Here is a 22,596-nt window from a genome sequence, read left to right on the forward strand (position 1 = left end):
TAAGAGATGTCCAAATAATGGCACTTCGATAGCAAACTATTACTTGAAAAAGTGTACTCGCCAATAGAGCTGTAATCGGGCCATAAAAGTTAGGCCCGCCAGGGCCCGAGCCCGAGGAGTGCATTTTGATTGACAGCTTTTTTAAAAGCCCGAACTCGTTTACAGCCCGAAATTATTCAAATGTGCGCACACACACATCTCTTTTGCCTTTTGTCAAGAATGAGTCATTTATACATGTTTTAACAAAATGTATTCATAACTAACGTAGACTAGACCATTAAATAAAGTTAACTAATTAAATTAAAATAAATTTTAAATTAAGATGGGTAACGAGGCAAGTCTCCGTTACACCTACTCAGCATCCATTTTCGCATCTTTCTCGCGCTAATCGAAACACATCACATGACCGCTCATTTACCTCGCAAACCGGAGCGCGAGCCCGAGCCCGAGCAACACTGAAGCAAAGCTGACAGGTGTTTGCCCGCCTGGACTTTTCCTCTGACTAATCACGAAAGGTCTCATATATCAAGTGTCTCTCATTTCATGGTGAGCTTGCATTCGTGCCTCAGGTCAACGATGTTTTATATACGACCGCTAGAGGTTGATGCAAACCCTCCAGAGTGTGGGACGGACTAGTGCTTTCGACACTTTTTCAGGGATGTAGTCTTCTGTCGGTGCATGCACTTGAGCTAGTTCATGCACTCCAGAAGTTGCGTGTTTCTGCTCCCAGGCGGTCGGTGCTGATTTTAGTAAATGCACATATTGTAGAGTCCTTTGTAAGTTGTTTTCTCTCTTTATTTTTACATTATATGCTGATGCTAAACAATTAAATTCAGAATTCGATTCAGTTTCATTATAGAGAAGATGTTGCCTAAGTTAAGCAACAGCTGACCTGAGGCATCACCTTGAAGCCTAGGAAGGAATTCATTATAGGTTTGAGAGGACAGAGACTCGATTCATATAGATATTAAACAAAGATAGCTATTAATGGACCATGGAGAGCACCATCATCAACCCTACACTCGCTTGGTGAAAGCATCATCCTGAGAGATAAAGATGAGAGCACCAACATTTGGACTTTTGTGGAGCTGTCTCGGCTTTCTTCACGGCGTTCAGTGCGGTTTAGGAGACAACCATGTGCATTCGAGTTTTATTTACAGGCGGTTGCGTAACCACGAGCGGCGAGAGATCCAGAGAGAGATCCTCTCCATCCTGGGCTTGCCTCACCGTCCCAGGCCCTTCTCCCCGGGAAAACAAGCGTCGTCGGCACCGCTCTTCATGCTGGACCTGTACAACGCGATGACGACCGACGAGGAGAACGCGATACTCGGGAAGAAGCTCTCTGGTAAAAAGCGTAAAAGCGCATCTGGAGTTCCACATGGATACTCGAGCGCGCCGCAGCAGCCTTACCGCGCGGCGCCGTTGACCAGTCAGAGCCCGCCTTTGGCCACCGCGCACGACACCAACTTTCTCAATGACGCGGATATGGTGATGAGTTTCGTCAACCTGGGTGCGTATAGTTGGGTGGCAGGATTTTCTCTTAATGTGTCAGGCTCGTTCTGAACGTGACATATTGTGTGTCATTATTTAGGTTGATTCTGGTGTTCTGTTCAAATTCACCTGAATGTTGAACGTGTAAAATATTAATATTTGTACTTTTCAAATTTGTTCCACTGACAATGTATTGGATATGCACAGGTTTTATTTATCTCTATAGGCTACACTGATGTACTTTTCAGAAAGTGATTACTTTCCAGTAGCATGCTTTTACTTGGTGTCACACTCTATAAAAATAAAGGGAAACAAATACAAATAAACATTTAGCTGGAATACATCTCTTGAGAGTTTGTGCCAATCAAAGAATTGAAGGATGTGAAAATGAATCGTTTTTATGTTTTGAACCTACCTCAGAGATAATAAGCATATATATAGTTCCTGCGGGAGAATGTGAACTTTTGATTATAATTATTATTTTTTATAATTATTATTATTTACGCAAATTAAGAAATGCCAGTCTGATGCGTTAATTTTGAACTAAGGGCCTCAGACGACAGAACACGTTAAAACTTAAAATATGTGCTCGTTTAGAAGGAATGCAATTACAGCCTTGCTCCTGGTTTTAAGTGGTAATTATTGATAATTGCCAGCTACCGTTTCGTTTGTCACAATATTACAGATTTAGTGCCTCACCAAGTTTATAAAATGTAAAATTATAGCCTAGTGAATTTAGAAGACGCACGGGAGTCTAGAAGGGCTGAGCTGAGTAAAAAAGCTTCTTACATGTTTTGTTGAAAAAAAAAAAAAAAAAAAAAAAAAAAATATATATATATATATATATATATATATAGAGAGAGAGAGAGAGAGAGAGAGAGAGAGAGAGAGAGAAGGGGATGCCAATTTGCTGGTTATTGAAGTGAAAATATCGGAAAACATTGGAAAAATAAATGAAAAAATAGATATTTTGAATGAATACATTATTGAAGTACATTGTTCAACAACAATGCTATCAAAATGCCATTGATATAGCCTGTTTTTACTTTGTCTGTTTTTACTTTTGTCTGATGATGCTGTTCATTTCTAGCAAGTCTTATTAAAAAGTTTTGCACTATTGTTATGTTCTTGCAGACATCTGTGTCTTTGGTCCAATGGAATAAATATCTATGTCATAGTTAATTTGATTTCAAATATAGTGCCTTGTTTCGAATCCAACAGTGTTAAAATAGCGAGGTGAATTATTATTATTTTTCCTATTACTGGAATATAGTCCTCCACATTTACGCTGTCCTTGAAAACGCTATAAACAGTGGTATATATAGGACTGTACGGTTACTGGAAACTCTGAGGCAATTGCAGGTTAGAGAGAAAATAAAAATGTGGCTATAAAGAGTGTCATTATATCAGAACATACTTCTTAGAAAACATACATGCTCGAACTTTCGTGAAGTAGAAAATGTGAAGCAAATCATGAAGGACGTGGACATGCAGGGTTTGTTAATATCCTGTCGTTAGTCATAAATGCTTTTTGCTGTTATTTGAAGAATGCTGTGATAAGACGATAAGTAAACGCTGAACAGTACAACTTCAGAAGCCGTGACCTCTCACCTCACAGTTCATGTAAACTTATCAAGTGACTGTCTGACCTGAGGACAATTTGCCTTAATTACTTCCTGTTGTTGAGCAGAGGAAAGAGCTTGAAGAAAAACCCCTTTTGGTCTAAATCGGGCAATCTGGTGCCAGTAGCTAGCTTTTTTTTGCTTGTTTTTCCATTAAAATACATGTCTTTAAAGGTCGCTGTTTTGTTTATGGAGGGGATAAAATCCTACTCCCAGGTGAATCACAAAAATCTTGTATGCATTTGTTTTATTGATTTGTCAGAAAAAGAGATCAGAATAAAGAAAGTTTGGGCCTCAGATATGGCAGAGTAAATAAACGTGTGTGTTAAGGTTGAGTCCCCCATCATCACCTTAACTGCGCTCCATGTGTTTTCACTCAGGAGGGTGAGGGCATGTACAGCTTCTTCTTTCAAAGCGCTGGAGATCTTTCAATGTACAGTGAGACGAAAGCACTAAAAGGATCTTGGATACATTTCATCCTTGTGTTGATGCTGTAGTTCATGAGTTAAAAAAGCAGCTTGTCTACAGGAGAACGATCAAAATGGACACTCATAGTAATGAAAAACACAGCTATGAGTAGAGCAAATGGAAAATTTAGCCTAAGCCTCCATTCAAAGGTAAACACTGGATCATTTGCAATGAAAGCAAAATATGCTTTAACTTCTCTATTGAGCTCTTGAAATGAATGCGCTGAATTAATCCCTCTCAATATCTCTGTATTGCTCGGAAAGCACTAGATCCCCATCCTCTGTTCTTAATTAGCAGCCAGGATGCTGAAGTTGAGTTTGGCCAGCTGGTGTAACTGTGGCCTGCCCTCTGACCTCTCCGTGTTAAGTGACTGCAGACTTTCACTGTAGATAAACTATCAGACAAGCCGAGCTGCACTATTTCACCGGCACCGCAAAAAGGAAACACACTTCAGCTCCGCTGCTTCAAGAGCAGTGCTGTATGTCTGAATATCACTCTGTATGCATATTTTAGGCAAAGCTTCAGAAAGTAGGCTATCAGACTACATGGAATTAGCACAACAAGATCATTTCAACCCGTTTGTTCCTAGCACTTTGTAGTTCAGTAATTTACAAAGCCAGTTTTACAAACCCAACAGTTTCACATCTTACCAAACGATTGAGATGTCCACATATGAAAAAAAAAAAACGTAAATAATTAGGTTGAGTAGCGTATTCACCGCAGGATGTCACACCTCAGTCGGTACCCTACTGAATGTTCAGAGGCCTGTTCAAGGGTTAAAACACACACTGAGTGTAATGCTTGATCGCTGTCTGGCAGAGCAGTTTCTAGATATATAGAGAAAGCTTTATCTATTAGGCACATCCAGTATATCAAAATGTTTTCTCATTAAGGTTTTAACCATTTAGGACACTTTTAGGAGGTAGCACTAAATTTCTGACAATGATAACATTTCACCCGCATGGTATTTGCAGCAGATTAGAAAGGAGACTCTTGGGAGGTCAGAATATCGGTGAAGAAAGCTTGTGTTTTAACTCGACATTTGTGTCTTGTCAGCTTTTCTCTGCTAATGCAGTGTGTTATTAGCGAAGGCCTGTTTTTCTTACCTGACAGCCCATTCATCATGGGCAGAGCATACAGGGAAGGGCTTGTGTAGCGGCTGCTACCTGTACTTAGATGGCTGCTTTAATGGGCTGGATACTGCTTTTGTTGGTCGTCCAGATGTGTGGATTAGACTTGGAATGTTGATGATTTTGATGAATGACTTTTTAAAGAAAGCAGCTCCTGACACTTTACATGTGAGTGATAGTCTTCCTCCCTCCTACAGTGTGAGACAAATGAGTCCTGTGCAGCTTCTCATGGTGCGCTTTGTGTTTCCGTGCAGTCGAGCGGGATAAGGATTTCTCCCATCACAGACGACACTACAGGGAGTTTCGTTTCGACCTGACTCAGATTCCAGAAGATGAGGCAGTGACCGCCGCCGAGTTCAGGATTTACAAGGATCAAAGTCACGTCAGATATGAGAACATCACACTCAAGGTCACCATTTACCAAGTCATCAAAGAATATCCAAACAGGTGAGAACTTTTCCCATTTTACACTACCGTTTGCAAGTTTGGAAATAAGAGCAAATAAATGTTTCTCATGACCCCCTTCCTTAAATGACCTTTTATAGAATAAATGCATTTCTTCACAAAATGAAATAAAATAACACAAAAAACACCTGAAAACAAAATGTCATGGTTTGTGGCCATAATTCATTCTCAGGGAATTCTCAACAACATTTTAATCAAAAGGAGTTGGAGCAGATGGAGCAAAGGAAAAGCAGTCAATTAGTGTCTAATGCATACATTCTGAATTACTTCAAATCCATTTAAAAAGGCATCACAGCATGAACCTCATGAAGTTTGTTGACAGAATTAAAAAGTTCAAATACTTCTTAGATCACGTCTTCGTCACAACATTATCCCCATACTTGTGTTATTTCATATTTTATTATTTTTTATTTTATTTCATAAGAATGAGTAAACGTTCCTTTTGACAGGTGTAGTTCCAATAATAATAAAAAAAAGATCATGATGCTTGCTATTTAAAAATAATATTACAAATATAAACAAACTCTCTCTCTCTCTCTCTCTCTCTCTCTATATATATATATATATAAAACCTTGGACTATGAAATATATGGGCCCTATTCTGTTCAAAAGTTTCTCATCCGCTCACCAAGGCTGCATTTATTTGATCAAATTACAGTGAAAACAGTAATATTGTGAAATATTGTTACTATTTAAAATAACTGTATTGTACTTGAATATACAGGTGCTGGTCATATAATTAGAATATCATCAAAAAGTTTATTTATTTCACTATTTCAATTCAAAAAGTGAAACTTGTATATTATATTAATTCATTACACACAGACTGATATATTTCAAATGTTTATTTCTATAAATTTTGATGATTATAACTGACAACTAAAGAAAATCCTGAATTCAGTAAGCAGAAAATTTTAATATTGTGAGGTTCAATATTGAAGACACCTGGTGCCACACTCTAATCAGCTAATTAACTCAAAACACCTGCAAAGGCCTTTAAATGGTCTCTCAGTCTAGTTCTGTAGGCTACACAATCATGGGGAAGACTGCTGACTTGACAGTTGTCCAAAAGACGACCATTGACACCTTGCACAAAAGAAGCTGGCTGTTCACAGAGCTCTGTGTCCAAGCACATTAATAAAGAGACGAAGGGAAGGAAAAGATGTGGTAGAAAAAAAGTGTACAAGCAATAGGGATAACTGCACCCTGGAGAGGATTGTGAAACAAAACCCATTCAAAAATGTGGGGGAGATTCACAAAGAGTGGACTGCAGCTGGAGTCAGTGCTTCAAGAACCACTACACACAGACGTATGCAAGACATGGGTTTCAGCTGTCACATTCCTTTTGTCAAGACACTCTTGAACAACAGTCAGGAGCGTCTCGACTGGGCTAAAGACAAAAAGGACTGGACTGCTGCTGAGTGGTCCAAAGTTATGTTCTCTGATGAAAGTCAACTTTGCATGTCCTTTGGAAATCAGGGTCCCAGAGTCTGGAGGAAGAGAGGAGAGGAACACAATCCACGTTGCTTGAGGTCCAGTGTAAAGTTTACACAGTCAGTGATGGTTTGGGGTGCCATTTTTATCTGCTGGTGTTGGTCCACTGTGTTTTCTGAGGTCCAAGGTCAACACAGCCGTATACCACAAAGTTTTAGAGAACTTCATGCTTCCTGCTGCTGACCAACTTTATGGAGATGCAGATTTAATTTCCCAAAAGGACTTGGCACCTACATACAGTGCCAAAGCTACCAGTACCTGGTTTAAGGACCATGGTATCCCTGTTCTTAATTGGCGGCAAACTCGCCTGACCTTAACCCCATAGAAAATCTATGGGTATTGTGAAGAGGAAGATGCAATATGCCAGACCCAAGAATGCAGAAGAGCTGAAGGCCACTATCAGAGCAATCTGGGCTCTCATAACACCTGAGCAGTGCCACAGACTGATCGACTCCATGCCACGCCGCATTGCTGCAGTAATTTAGGCAAAAGAAACCCCAATTATGTATTTAGTGCTATACATGCTCATACTTTTCATTTTCATACTTTTCAGTTGGCCAAGATTTCTAAAAATCCTTTCTTTGAATTGGTCTTAAGTAATATTCAAATTTTCTGAGATACTGAATTTAGGATTTTCTTTAGTTGTCAGTTATAATCATCAAAATTAAAAGAAATAAACATTTGAAATATTTCAGTCTGTGTGTAATGGATGAATATAATATACAAGTTTCACTTTTTGAATAAAATTTGTGAAATAATTCAACTTTTTGATGATATTCTAATTATATGACCAGCGCCTGTATTATAAAATGTAATTTATTCCTGTAATCATTTTCCTGTGATCAAACCTGAATTTCAGCATCATTACTCCAGTCTTCTGTGTCACATGATCCTTCAGAAATCACTCTGTAAAGGGCTGATTTTTAGGCTTAATATTTTTTTTGAAATGTCATACTTTTTTTTTTTTTTGTACTCTAAGAGTTGAAATGACAGAAATGCCACTGTGCAAATAATATGTAATCATTTAATCCATAAAAAAACTTACTGTAATCTAATTTTGAGCATTATAAAATATACTGATTGCAAATATTTGTTTTTTGGAATCTGATTATGTAATAATCCAGGTGATATGTAATCTTAGAAACCTTTTGTATGTGTTCTTGCTGAATAAAAGCAGTTTATTTTTTGAACAGCAGTGTTCAAATGTTCTGCCTGGTCAGAATCAAAATTATCTGAACATTTGCTAGGTGAGTTTAATACACATCTCATAGTAGGACTTTCAATAAATGATGGAGAAACATTTTGATGGTACTTTTATTTATGAACTGCATCCAAACTCCCATATATTAAATTATAATTTATGTGAACCTCAGATGATTTATATAGATTTGTATGTCTTTACATTTAAACAGTTAAGTGGTGGTGCTTTATTTTCTTCTTTTTTTTTTTTTTCTTCAAAAAGGGCAATTTCTGTAGTATCAACATAAATAGCCTAACACAATAAACTAAATTACATTATAAAACATACTTAACCACAAACCACAAACCCATGCATTTACAATTCACAGCTCCCTCATGTATTTAAGCACAGATGAAAATTTAATTACAAGTTAAGTACATAAAACACTACATTACATACTAATGATATCGTGTTGAAAAAGCTCTTTTACAGCCAAAAAAAGAATCAGTGGTAGTTTTTGCCCCAGAGTAACACGTTGAGTTTAAATTAAACCTAACTTCCAATTAAAGCTGTAGGATAGTGTCTTAAAACTCTGCCTGGTCTGAAGAAACACTTTAGGCAGGCAATCATGCAGAAAATAAAAGGACATCCTGTTTACACGAATGAGTCTGGAGTCTGTCTGGAGGTTTCCCTTGTAACGATTAAACTGAATGCGTCAGGATGTTTTAAGACTAATTTGTCACCATTGAAAGAGTGACAATGGTACACAATGTTTCAGAAAACATGTTGCAAAAGTTAAATACTTTTGTCTAATATTAATGTAACATATTTTGGAACTTTTTCCAAGGACGGTGTAACATGCTTCAGGAACACGTGTCTCAAGCTTTGCTTTTACAACTTCTGTAGGCTACCATGTTTACTACAAGATCTATTAATATGTAACCAATATCATTGCTTTTACTGAACATAAAAAAAAAATAATAATAATAATAATTCCAAATGGCAGAGTGGTATCTTTATCATTCTGAGTATTCCACAAAGAAGATTTACTTTATAGAGTTTTAAAGGCAAGGCTGAGGAGGAGCTAGTTCATTTGATCCTGTCAATCATTATGCATGAGTATATAAACAGCTGCGTACCTCACTACCATGATGATTCTTCCAGCATCTCTCCATCACTCCATCTCCTGCCTTATATTTATCCATTTATTACCACATTCATTATTATGTAATCTTCAGACTAGAGCACTCTATTTTGCACATAAAAGTAAAAGTCCAAAAAAAATAAATAATTTGTATGATTTACAGAGGAATAACATTTCTTAAGTTTTTAGATAGATGTTTATGTTATCTTAAATTGACTCAATGCCTCTACACAGTTTGTGTGTGTGTGTGTGGGGGGGGGGGGTTCTTTTTATTTCAGTTCATTGCTCAAAATATTTCAGAACCAAGCTTATATTATAGATGTTGATCCTGTTACATTGCAGTGTAGCTCAAGAAGGTTTGACTTAGAATGGTATGGTAGAATGGTGGGAGGTCCAACCTGTGCCTTTGGTTCACAAAGAAAGATTGCATAGTCATTGTGAAATGATGTATAGAGTTTTTTTTCCCTAAGAAAACTACCTCAGCTTTGCTGGTTATTATTTTTCATTTATTTTTTTAGGACATCTTAACAACTTAAAGATCATGACATCAGTTCAGCTCTGTTCTGTAAGGATCACACAACTCTTGTCCGCTAGAAGTAACACAGTTTAACCAGAGCCCACCCGAACCAAAGCAAAACTGTTCTTCCTCAGTCTCACCAGATATACTTCCTGGATGTAAGGATGGCATGGATAAAGCTTTCCATTAACAGTTCATTTGCAAGTTCCAGCACTTATGAAAGTCCATCAGTTATCACTCTTTGCCTATCTCGACTGCTTGTCGGAGCGCTTGCACCCCGGGCAGGGCCATCTGCTCTTAATAGAGGGGCTCCAGGTCAAGAGACTTCAAAAGCTTCTTAAAAGTGAATCTGTGTCTTCACCTGCCTCTTCACGTTTCTAATGCTCTTCTAATCTTTACTGAGACCAGTGACTTATCTTGAGTCATACATGGGCACACCATAGACAGGGCCTTTTCTCACCATGAATGAATGCAGCTGAAACATTTAAGCAGAGATACAGCTCTCCTGGGGCAATGAAACACCTAGGGTTTATAATGGATTCTGCCATCAGAGGCCCTGGAACCCTTCCTCGTGGCTGTGTTTATGAGGCGCCCAAGTTGACAACTTCACACATTCGCTTCTGTGTCCACTCTGTGATTTTCCTGTGATTAGTAGAAGTTTTAGTGTTTTACAGCTCAGCACCCAGTTCTTACAGCCTGCAAAAGTGTGCCCTCTGTGAGTGTTAAAGACACGGCAGTAAATGAAACTTTACACCTTTACAAAACAGTATTGTGGAGGTACAGTACCTTGAGGATTGGGAATAGAGAACCAATTCTTATTCAAAACTAGTTCAGTTTATTTATTTGAACCAGGTGACATTAGTTTCTGTTCAGCAGAGAAAAACACTGGATTTAATGAAAGCAAAAGACTGAGTGCATTGACACAAGTAAATAGACCACATGCTTCTAGTGCATTGTCCTCTCTGGCTGTCCACAGTTTGATGTAATCCAACTCAAACGTGACTGAACTGTTTTAATGAATTGACTCAAAAATCAGTCTGAAACTCACAGGTTCACTATTTGTTTGAATCAATCTAATGATTCTTGAATTTTTCTGTCATTACTTTTGTTGTGCCCAACTGGAAATGAACCAAGAACTTTTAAAAGTGTTATGTTGAACTGAAGGCTCATGAGACTTAAATCAGTAAAATTACCAACTGGTTGTTCACATGACAAAGTGTAACTGAAGATAAAAATTCAGAACAAAGTTTTTGACATAACAGATGGTCCTCTAATAAGAAGAAATAGAGAAAAATGCCATTGTTTTTATTTGGAAAAATCATCATCAATAGTGGAATCAGAATATTTAACAGATGGTAACACCACAGTTCTTTGATTTATACCACGGAACTGAATGATTTTACATTAGCTGTGGTATTCACATGGCACAGATAGCCGATTTAATGTGAGTTGTATTCACTTGGTCAAGCTGCGTTTGCCCTCATTGTGGCATGCTGGGATGTGCCACTGTCTCTGATCATTTTTCCTGTCTGCGAGATCAGGGCCGCCGTCTCACTGTGTGGCCCATGTGCTGTTTTGGAACGTCAGTTAAGTAGATGGACAGGAATGACTTGTTGACAGAATTGTGGTTGAGATGAAAAGGAAGTGTTGACAGAAAATTTGGTTGCACTCGTTTCAATATTTGTTTTTGTACGTTATAATCAACATTGGTAATTAAAATGCAGAATGACTGCAATTTGCAAAATTGAACTAATTTAAACGTAATTACAGTTTAACATTCCTCTATTTGAAGGGGACAGTGAAATTGTAACAATATTAAAACTCCATATACATCGGGAAGAAGGAGGCGGGAACCGGCGCACAATCAAAAACATTTTAATACTCAAAAGTAAATACAAAACGGCGCACCAGCCCCTCGCGGACGACTGGTGTGCGCAAATAAAAACCAAAACATAAAATATGTCCCAGGCCTGGTCCTCTCTCGTCCTTCACGGTCGTCACTCCAGTTTTATATCCTTCCATCTCCTACGTGGGACTCGATACTGGCAGTGGGGCGCAGGTGTAGCTCATCTCCAATCACTACACCTGGCCTCACTCCTCGTTCCCACGCCTCTCGGCCCCGCCCCACTCGCCACAGAAATATTATATTAAAAAATATAATGTAAATCACATGCATTCTTATTGTCTCATTAGGGATGCCGAAACATTTCTCCTGGACTCCAAAAAGATCCGCGCTACTGATGGGGGGTGGCTGGTGTTTGACATCACAGCCACCAGTAATCACTGGGTCCTGAACCCGCAGCAGAACATGGGCCTTCAGCTCTGCGTGGAGACCACTGACGGTAAGCCAGTCACATTTATGCTTTAATAAAGGACACTCACACAGTTTATGCTCTGTCAGAGATGCACAGGATCGTACTGGAACCTGGAGTATCAGTACTGAATAGATTACTTACTGTACAGTTATGGTACATTACTGATTACAGATAACGTAGTAAGTAATGTAATCTAGATTACTCTTTTTAAGGTGATGAATTGTGACTACTTTTCAGATGTTTTAAACTTACAATGAAATGTACTATATTGACAAAAAAAAATCTAAGAAAAAGAAAATATATAACTTTTTTAATATCAGCATCATAAAATGTATTCAACATTAAATTAAACACTAAACACTAAAATATACTAACATTATAGAATGTCAACATTTAATTGTCAGTGTGACCATTAACTGAGATCGGAGAACTGTGAACATACAAAATTGTTGTTAAATTATTGAAATATTAACCTCCTCAGAAATATTTCAGGTAAATATTTTCTTGAAATAAAGTACAACTTAGCAAATTGAGGGAACAAGATAGTAATTGTGTGCTTGTTTTAGTACATCAAGGGAATGAAATGGAAAATTGTGCATACGATTATTATAGTTTTTTCATGTCATGTGTGGGGCTCCGTACCAAAGTCTTTCAAGTAAAAAAAACAAACAACAATTGTCCTGACTTCCAGAAAGGTCAATTACTAAAGGTAACTGGATGAAGACACTGTGATTTACAGCTGTACATTACCAGTGTTTTGTAACTTGCATAATTAATTGATTCATACATGGTTTCATTGCATATTGTGACTCTAGATAGTCACATCTCTAGATGGTGCAAGCAGACAGTTTCTAATTAAATGTGATTATTCACATGGCCCAGTTGTTTGATTTATTTTGCATCAGCAGCCAATGAGCTGCAATGTTGCTGCACAACATTCAAATATTTGGCTAGAGCTTGCTGTAGCAGTTGCAGTGTGCTTTAGAAACCCTCCACCTTCCCCAGCTCCACCTGTATAGGGATATACAGAGTAATTAATTTATGTTATATATGGGGGTTATTTAATATATACTGTATGAGCAGCAGCACTATTTTCTGCATGCTCACAGCAGCATACAGCACACAGTCTCTGGGTGTATTTGCAGCAGCAAGTCAGTGCTTACTCTGCCACAGCAGCGTAGCAGATCTATAACGCCAAGACCAAACTAATTAACATTTTATGTATATAACCATATTAACACTGTCTAAGAGTTATCATGACAAAACAGCCATTGTGCAAATTATATATAATCATGTAATCTATAAAAAGTAACTGTGATCTGATTATGAGCATTATAAAGTGTAATATACTGATTATGAATACTTGATTTTGGGAATCTGATTATGTAATCCAGATTACATGTAATCAGATACTACCAAGCTCTTTGGAGTACAGTATAATGCCGCTTCACAAATTATTCTCCAGTTCTTTTTTTCCAAATTACTGATGGAGTGTTTCACAGATATTAATGCTTATGAAATTGCTGTTGGCCAGTGATCACTAGAAGTCTGAAGTCAATTGGAAGTGAAGTCTGTTGTATGTACAAGTTTACATTTTCCAAAGGTGTGCACTAGTTATGCGATATCTTTGTATAACAAATGTTATTTACATTTTTGCACATTCAAAATTTGTGATAATGTGTCGCAATGACTTTGAGGTAAATAGTGTTATTATAGTTATTAGTATAGTATTAGTATTCTTATCCAGGGGCACATTCCCCAAAAGCATTTTTAGTTCCATTAGTTCCAACATAGTTTGATGATTTGGTGTTTCCCAAAACCATAGTTCCAAAACTGCAAGACAACATCACAAAAATGTGTGGTTGGAACTACAACTTAACTTATATACTTGTATAGCATAGGGTCTTGTAAATATTATGTGGACTTAATTACTGAAGATCATGGTCTTGAGCACAATAAGTGAGATAACATGCAGTACAATCTACATGTTTCCATCTATTTATACATAAACACACACACATTTTATTCTGCTTCTTTAAGTATGTGTGTTGTAAGAGGCAACCTGCAGTTGAATCACACATCTGGAAATAAAGCAATAAAACAACAGATATTAACAAAAATCCCTTAGATGCCATGTTCATGACTTTCAGCAATAATTTGGCATCAGTTCAGTCTCAAACCAATTAATTAGCAGAAGTTATTACTCCAACTGTGTGGTGTCATTTACAACACTTCTATAGTGTTGAATCAGTGTGGTCTGAATGTTGGATGTATAAATTACAAAGATTTGGGACTACCTAAATTGAGTTCTTCAGTGAACCATTTTATTTTACTGTAGTGTTTATGTAGAGAGTTAAACTGTTTTATGGGAAATTCTAGTTTAATTACGTGGAACTGCTAATGTGGGATGTGTTTTGTATTTAGTGGACTTTACAATAAACCGCTGGTTTCATTTCCATTCACATATTTATTATATTAGCTTAAAAACAGACACATTTACCAATGTGAGACTTCACAAAAGTATCATCTTTGAGTCACGACTACGCCCAGTTTTTCCTCTTTCTTAAATGGGAACCTGATGCTATGAAGCATTTTGGGATCAGTTTTCAGCCCTCAGTTTGACATGTACACAATCACTACAGTACCTCTGTGGGCCATATAAACTGTCATAAATGGTTGTGGTGATTTTGCCACCCAGGAAGATGTTTTCATGACTCTTCATGATTCTTCTGTTTGATATTCAGGTAGAAGCATCAACATGAAATCTGCTGGTATCATCGGAAGTACCGGACCTCAGTCCAAACAGCCATTCCTGGTTGCTTTTTTCAAAGCCAGTGAAGTTCTGCTCCGTTCTGTAAGAGCCGCAGGAAACAAGAGGAAGAGCCACAACAGAAACAAAAGTAGAACACAACAGAAATCTTCACCAGCTCTCAAAAGTGGAGGTACAGCAAAGTTTTTGGTTTCACTTTATTTTGATGGTCCCTTTAACACATTCTGTTTTCTATAAGTAATGTTGAACCTACATGACTACTAACTCTCATTACACTGGTAGGGTTAGGGTAAGAATAAGTTGAAACAAAGAGTTAGCAGATATTAAGTACAGTATTGTTCAAAATAATAGCAGTACAATGTGACTAACCAGAATAATCAAGGTTTTTCGTATATTTTTTTATTGCTACGTGGCAAACAAGTTACCAGTAGGTTCAGTAGATTCTCAGAAAACAAATGAGACCCAGCATTCATGATATGCACGCTCTTAAGGCTGTGCAATTGGGCAATTAGTTGAAAGGGGTGTGTTCAAAAAAATAGCAGTGTCTACCTTTGACTGTACAAACTCAAAACTATTTTGTACAAACATTTTTTTTTTCTGGGATTTAGCAATCCTGTGAATCACTAAACTAATATTTAGTTGTATGACCACAGTTTTTTAAAACTGCTTGACATCTGTGTGACATGGAGTCAACCAACTTGTGGCACCTCTCAGCTGTTATTCCACTCCATGATTCTTTAACAACATTCCACAATTCATTCACATTTCTTGGTTTTGCTTCAGAAACAGCATTTTTGATATCACCCCACAAGTTCTCAATTGGATTAAGGTCTGGAGATTGGGCTGGCCACTCCATAACATTAATTTTGTTGGTTTGGAACCAAGACTTTGCCCGTTTACTAGTGTGTTTTGGGTCATTGTCTTGTTGAAACAACCATTTCAAGGGCATGTCCTCTTCAGCATAGGGCAACATGACCTCTTCAAGTATTTTAACATATGCAAACTGATCCATGATCCCTGGTATGCGATAAATAGGCCCAACACCATAGTAGGAGAAACATGCCCATATCATGATGCTTGCACCTCCATGCTTCACTGTCTGCCCTGTGTACTGTGGCTTGAATTCAGAGTTTGGGGGTCGTCTCACAAACTGCCTGTGGCCCTTGGACCCAAAAAGAACAATTTTACTCTCATCAGTCCACAAAATGTTCCTCCATTTCTCTTTAGGCCAGTTGATGTGTTCTTTGGCAAATTGTAACCTCTTCTGCACATGCCTTTTTTTTAACAGAGGGACTTTGCGGGGATTCTTGAAAATAGATTAGCTTCACACATACGTCTTCTAACTGTCACAGTACTTACAGGTAACTCCAGACTGTCTTTGATCATCCTGGAGGTGATCATTGGCTGAGCCTTTGCCATTCTGGTTATTCTTCTATCCATTTTGATGGTTGTCTTCCGTTTTCTTCCACGTCTCTCTGGTTTTGCTCTCCATTTTAAGGCATTGGAGATTTCTTCACAAAATTGATGACCTCAGTGATTGAATGCCACACTGCTATTTTTTTGAACACACCCCTTTCAACTAATTCAACTAATTGCCCAATTGCACAGCCTTAAGAGCGTGCATATCATGAATGCTGGGTCTTGTTTGTTTTCTGACAATCTACTGAACCTACTGGTAACTTGTTTGCCACGTAGCAATAAAAAAATATACGAAAAACCTTGATTATTCTGGTTAGTCACATTGTACTGCTATTATTTTGAACAATACTGTACATGATGAGTCTGATGTGAGTTAATAGACATGTAATTGAAACATTACTTACTGTCAACAGAATGTTCAAAAAGGACCATCAAAATAAAGTGTTACCAAGATTTTAAAATATTTAAAAACATTCAAATGTGCTGTTAGTAATGTTATGCATCTGACTAACATCCTCTAGACACGGCCACAGAGCAGTTTCAGCTCACTTTCTGACATCTTCATGTACAAACATGTTACACAAAAAACTCAAAAGCAGTTTCTTGATCTCACAGCCTCTAGTCTAATCACTGGATCAAACTAAATGATGCATTTGATTGCATAAGATCTATTAAAGATACTCAAGGCACATTATAAAAAGGTGCTTGTGGAGATTTTTGTGCTATTATATTATTATTATTAACCAGATACACCAGATAACTTTGTGCTTTCAAGTGTTTTCAGAAATCTAAATGAACTCTGATTCACATTAGTACTCATTCAGATGGTGTTCAAGGCATTATTACAATCATGTTTTTAAGAAGATGTCCTGCTGTCACTTTTTTGGCTTTTGCAGAGGCCACCACAGAAAGGTGTGATTTCCTAGGGCTCCAAGTCATTTTTCCAGCTAAATCAATCTGTGCAATAAATCACTTACAAAGTCGTTGATTTGCAAAGTAGCAGTTTTTAATCCACAGTTTTAGATGACTCACTTGACGAATACCTGCTGAGCGTACCTAATGTTTTCTGAAAGTAGGCCTCTTAGCTTCCGTCAAATTACTGAGTATTTACTGCGTTCAGAGTCTGTACACAAAGACGTCCTGCCAGCTGCAAACATAGAGCACACTGAGCCCACACACACTACCAGACTAAACAGCATGACTGCCTCAGTGTTTGGAGGTTTAACATCTGTTTTGTTGCTATTATCTAGATCAGAACACTAGTGAACAGAGACAAGCCTGCAAGAAGCATGAACTTTACGTGAGCTTCCGCGACTTAGGATGGCAGGTAAACACATGTGGCGGCTCGCAAGACATCAATCAATTTCAAGATTGCACAGCGCGATTGCTTCATTCAGCCAGAGAATTCATCTCTGTCTCTCTGTCATTTTAGGATTGGATTATTGCTCCAGAGGGCTATGCAGCCTTTTATTGTGATGGAGAATGTTCGTTTCCACTGAATGCACACATGAATGCGACCAATCATGCGATTGTGCAGACCTTGGTAAGCTTCATTTGTTTTATCAAACAATATCTTTTTTTAAATGTTTATATATATATAAATCAACTTGTAGTTCATGTATTTCATGGTAAAATTAAGAAATACATTTCATTGTTTAGTTTGAAAGAGATTTTAGTTTGATTAATAACCATTTTTGTTACTATGTTGTCTCTAGTTAAAACCCACTGGTTTTTAGTCACGCATATCATACATTTCTCTCGCTCTCTCTCTCTTTTTTGCTGATCATAGGTCCATCTAATGTTTCCTGATAATGTGCCAAAGCCTTGCTGTGCACCGACCAAACTAAATGCCATATCAGTGCTGTATTTTGATGACAGCTCAAATGTAATTCTGAAGAAGTACAGGAATATGGTGGTGAGGTCCTGTGGATGTCATTGAGGACAGAGTGTCTGTGTCTCATATTGCTGGAATAACATATCAGAAGAAATAGTTTTTGACCTTTGATGTACAGTATTATGTATATATTAGCTCATTATTCCTCTTATTTATTTGGCTTTGTTTTGTAATATTGTATTTTATTTTGTTAATATGAGAGATGTAGATGAGTTACCACTCTTTACCACTGATCCATATCCAATTGCTATTTCTCTGAAAATATTTGAATAAGTTAGGCCAGTTAGAGAGAGTTTTAGAGGATTGATTATAATTTCCTTTCTTTAGATTACATGTCAAATTCATAAGCAACCACTCCAAAACAGAACTGCTGCTATTTTACACAATAAATGTAAATGCCTTAAACTCTAAGTCACCTAAATACTTTATTTTTATTTCTTTTTATGTGGGGGAAAAAACAGCCATATTGGATTCTGCAAACAAACTAACATTTTTCTCTGCTACTGAATTATTGTGGTGTTGTTGCAAAAGCACTGAGTCATAGGACTATACATATTTCCTCAAATAGTCCAAGGTATTGCAGCCCACAATTACTGTTCTACATTAGTGTGGGTGGATATGCAAAATTAAGTAAGGTTATTATTATTATTGTTATTTTTTTTCTACAAGCAAATATTCTTCCTCTCTATATACACTTGTATTAGTACTCTGAGTAATATATTGTTTCGGAAAATATTGCATTTATAATTTTAGAACAGTGTTTGTATGTCATTAAATATATTTTCAAATACTTTTTCTGTGTCTGACTCTAACAGTTGACTCTGTATTTTGGTTGCAGGTTTTGCGCAAATTTGCTAGAAAACTCTATTACTCTACTATATTATTTGTTAACCTCATCTGATCACATGATAAAGATTTTTTTTTTTTTTTTTTTTAAGGAGAACGTTTTTATTGAATGGCAGAAAATGTAGTGATTACATCTGACTTGATTGAAACCAGTGGTCAAGGCTCCCAGATGTTATGTGGCCCCAATCTAAAAAGAGTGTTGATGTCCATTGAATAGTGGAGTCCACCTGTTAACTTAACTTCTAGCGGCGTGGATGATTTGCATTCCTGCGGCCTGCTGCCCTGCATGATTACTCCTGCTGCTTCACAATCCCATCTACTGTTTAATATCATGGATTCCTTCCAATTTCACTAAATGTCTTCCTTTCTACAACACTAGGCCCAGTGTGAATGCTGCTATTTTAAGGAAATCTGTGCCAGTGAGTAGACTCCCTTAGTGTAAGCCTGTAGCCACATAAAAGGGAAAAGGGATCATTTGCCATTGTGAGTATAGATGAATATACTGTCCCGTTCACTGCAGAGAGAACACACATGCACACGATCGATCAGTGTTGGCTCTTCAGAAATTTGGATGCTCGTTTGATGTTCAAACTAAATGATAGCGTTTACACGGTTAATATCAGACTTTATTCTAATGTGTATTAGCCCAATTTCTATAACTGGATAAAGCCAATATTCTGGTTTGGAACAAGCTTATGTGAATTGGAATTTTGTGTCATGATCTGCACGTCCAAATGAAAGTAATTAACAGTGCTACAACTCAAATATGTGCAATTCAAGCTATCCAGATCATTTTTAGAGCAAAAAGGAGACTGATTCAATTACGTTTACTTTTTTTCCAGATTAAAGGCTTATTCAGACCCCAGAGCTTAGTTGGAAAATGATACGCGTGTAAACATGCTTGTTGAAATTATGAACAGAATTTAAACTTTATGTTTTTTGAACCATAAAACAAGGGGACACCCACCGCACCACAAATCTGTTCCTCATCCGTTTAGATTCTAGCTCAAAATGCTGCTCTGTTTCTGCTCTTTGACTTCATTGTAGTAATGAGCTTCATATGCTTGTTGTTTTGTGTAGTCAAAGGGTCAACTGTCAATCATATCCCTGTGTTTCACTCCAATAAACCTTGGTATGCTTGAAATGAAACCAGAACCTACAGTGGACGAGACACGAACACAGTTATAAATGCAGTTCTGTTGTCCCATACACATGTACATGTTGTGGAATTAGTCGCATATTAGAATGATTAGGAATGTGTTTTATCTAGTTAGGTAAATATTTAGGCCACTGCACCCCAAGAGAACACAATCTGAACATGTGCTCCGCTTTGTTTAAATGAATGGGAAACATTATTTTTAACCCGTGTGACACCAGTTGAAATATGTAAAATACCTAAAGGCATGGAAAAGTTTGTTTTTATATATCTTTGTGATTCCACAAGGTAAAACTGACCTTTTTCTTGTTCTGTTTGTGGATCATTCATGACAACAAACAAATTAATGACACAAATAAATAACATAAAGTATCAATGTTGTCATATTTATTTCTGAAATTCTTCTCCCATTACTTTAGCCTAGCGTAAGATAGAACATTTTTTTTTTATTTTCTCTGACCGTATAGTTTATTTTGAAAGTGTCCTCTTGCAGTCAGCCCACAACGCTGCTGAAACTTGATCTAATCAAAATGTTTTCCAGTTTACTTTCTTCATCTTTCCACATTCCCTTTTTCCAATTTGGGTTTAGTGGGTGGGCTGTAGACCCTTATTGCAGCTCAGTCAGGCGTCCCTGAGCAAGTCAACCATCTGGGTCACATTTTTTACACGTTTGTTACCAGGACAAGGTCACGGCATAGAATAGAGAGGATGTGTTATAAAAGTGTGTATAATAAGTGTGAGTGTGTGCACACTTGTTTTGGTGTAAAAGAGGTAAAAGAAGACTATGTTTGACCCCAGAAGTTTAAAACAGAACACCTCCCAGACAGCAAGCAGTTTCGGCCCAGGTCTGGCCCGCATCTGGCCCACATGGATTTCATGCGGGCCAGATGTGGGCCGGATCTGGGCCAACACTATGTTGCTGTCTGGGCTGTATACTGCTGCATTCCCAATCACTGCCAGAGTGTTTCAGGACTGGACTGTGTTCACCTAAAGCAAGGAGTCACTGAGCCAGGTCGTGCATTACAGTGATTTTGCAGGTACAGAAACTGAATAATCACATGTAAAAGCAGGCCTAATGTTTATTATTATTATTTCACCACTGTCACATTTTTCAATTTGTCTGTCAATTGCTGTTTAAAGGTGGCTATTTGCTTTTTAGTCTGTATTTAACCAGAGGACGATAATTATTCAGAATGCCAAACATTTCTAAGTCAGTGGAGATCAAGCTTAAATTCCTTTAAAAATATTACAAAATATTACAACTACAATAAAACATAGTACACCTGTACTCTGCAAATCTAGTTTCATCCATAAATAAAAGATCCCATATGTCTGTGGAGAGTAAAGCCAAGACACCACAGACAAGAGTCCTTTCAAAAAGGGCAGGCAGAGAAAAATATTACCTCACATCCCATGTGGAAGGGTTCGCATTTTTCCGCATTATTTACTTTCCCTCTCATGCTCGTATGTTTTCACTGCAAGTTGGGGTTGAGAAGGGACTTTCCATGAAATTCTCTGTGCCACTCTCTGAAACCTTTAGTCTTCATTTCATGCAAACACCATCAATAAATTTGGTGGTTCACACTCATCAAAATGTCGGTGCAGTTGAACTTTTTTTTGAACATTTTAAGTTAAGTTTAAGTTAAAGCTGGCCGGCTGATTAATATTTGATCTAAATAATTTAGCACAATCAGGAAACAAAAGTTTTCTATAGAGAATTACTTTTTGCAAACCTTATCCGTCAGAGGGCATTTTTTTTTTTTCACTTTGCTCCAGTAAATTGAGTGTTGAAATATATCTGTAACCTTTTTGAACTCATTGGATTTTTACTTTGTGTGGAGCGAGCCAGGATCCACCCGAAACATCTAGAACCACATTAAAACATCTGTCCACATGTACCAATTTCAAAATGTGTTAATACTTTGAGTTCTAGCGAAGTAATCCAAAAATCCAAAATTAAACTATGCGGCCTGTGCTGGGACTACGTTATGGATAATCTGTGACATGCTGAACACAGAAAGTTTTTATTAGGTTCTTCAAAAGCTACACTCCCAAAATCCTTGATAATTAATATTCTGTTCAAAAAAGAGCATTTGGGGGAAAAAAAAAAAAACATATGAATAGACGGGTGAAAAGATTTAGCTGATTGTTTACTAAAATACAAAGGTCAACACAAGACATCATCACAAATTGTGTAATTTAAAATTAAAGCTGTTTAAATGACATCTTATAGATATTACAAGGTGGCCCGAGAATGTGTATGTGAAGGTACAGCTCAAAATACCCCATAGATCATTTATTTTAGTGATATTAACAGAAGCAAAAACATGCTGTTTTTGTGCAAATATCATGTACAGTATTATGCAAATGAAGTGCTGCTCCCTGTCCCCTTTTTTAGAATAGGGTTGCAACTTTAGAAGAGGTTCATTTTCAATAAGCATTGTCATGTTTCTAAAACCTTCATGCTCAGACCTGAGTGTCTATGAGAAAACATGGCAGATTTCAAATTCTATTCAGGGAGTCATGTGCCAGCCAAGCAACTGCCATTGATATTACTGCTATTACTAACAGATTTCTCAAGCTATTTTTGACTTCCAAATGAGGACCACCCTCATGTACAAATATGAACTTATATATATATATTATATATATATATATTCTCTCTTTCTTTAAGACCACTGAAAT

At 37.2% G+C, this 22,596-nt stretch overlaps 1 protein-coding gene across 1 annotated transcript; it reads left to right on the forward strand.

Moving 5' to 3' along the window:
• The first annotated feature begins 703 nt into the window (after window positions 1–703).
• LOC128026727 (bone morphogenetic protein 5-like) lies at window positions 704–18,697 on the forward strand. Its single transcript, XM_052613994.1, has 7 exons — window positions 704–1,510; window positions 4,966–5,158; window positions 11,705–11,853; window positions 14,571–14,768; window positions 17,266–17,342; window positions 17,448–17,558; window positions 17,805–18,697. The coding sequence occupies exons 1-7, from the start codon at window positions 1,057–1,059 to the stop codon at window positions 17,952–17,954; spliced, it is 1,332 nt and encodes a 443-aa protein (XP_052469954.1). The 5' UTR covers window positions 704–1,056; the 3' UTR covers window positions 17,955–18,697.
• The last annotated feature ends 3,899 nt before the right edge of the window (window positions 18,698–22,596 follow it).

Source organism: Carassius gibelio, chromosome A13 (assembly GCF_023724105.1).
Source record: "Carassius gibelio isolate Cgi1373 ecotype wild population from Czech Republic chromosome A13, carGib1.2-hapl.c, whole genome shotgun sequence".
Classification (NCBI taxonomy): Eukaryota; Metazoa; Chordata; class Actinopteri; order Cypriniformes; family Cyprinidae; genus Carassius; species Carassius gibelio.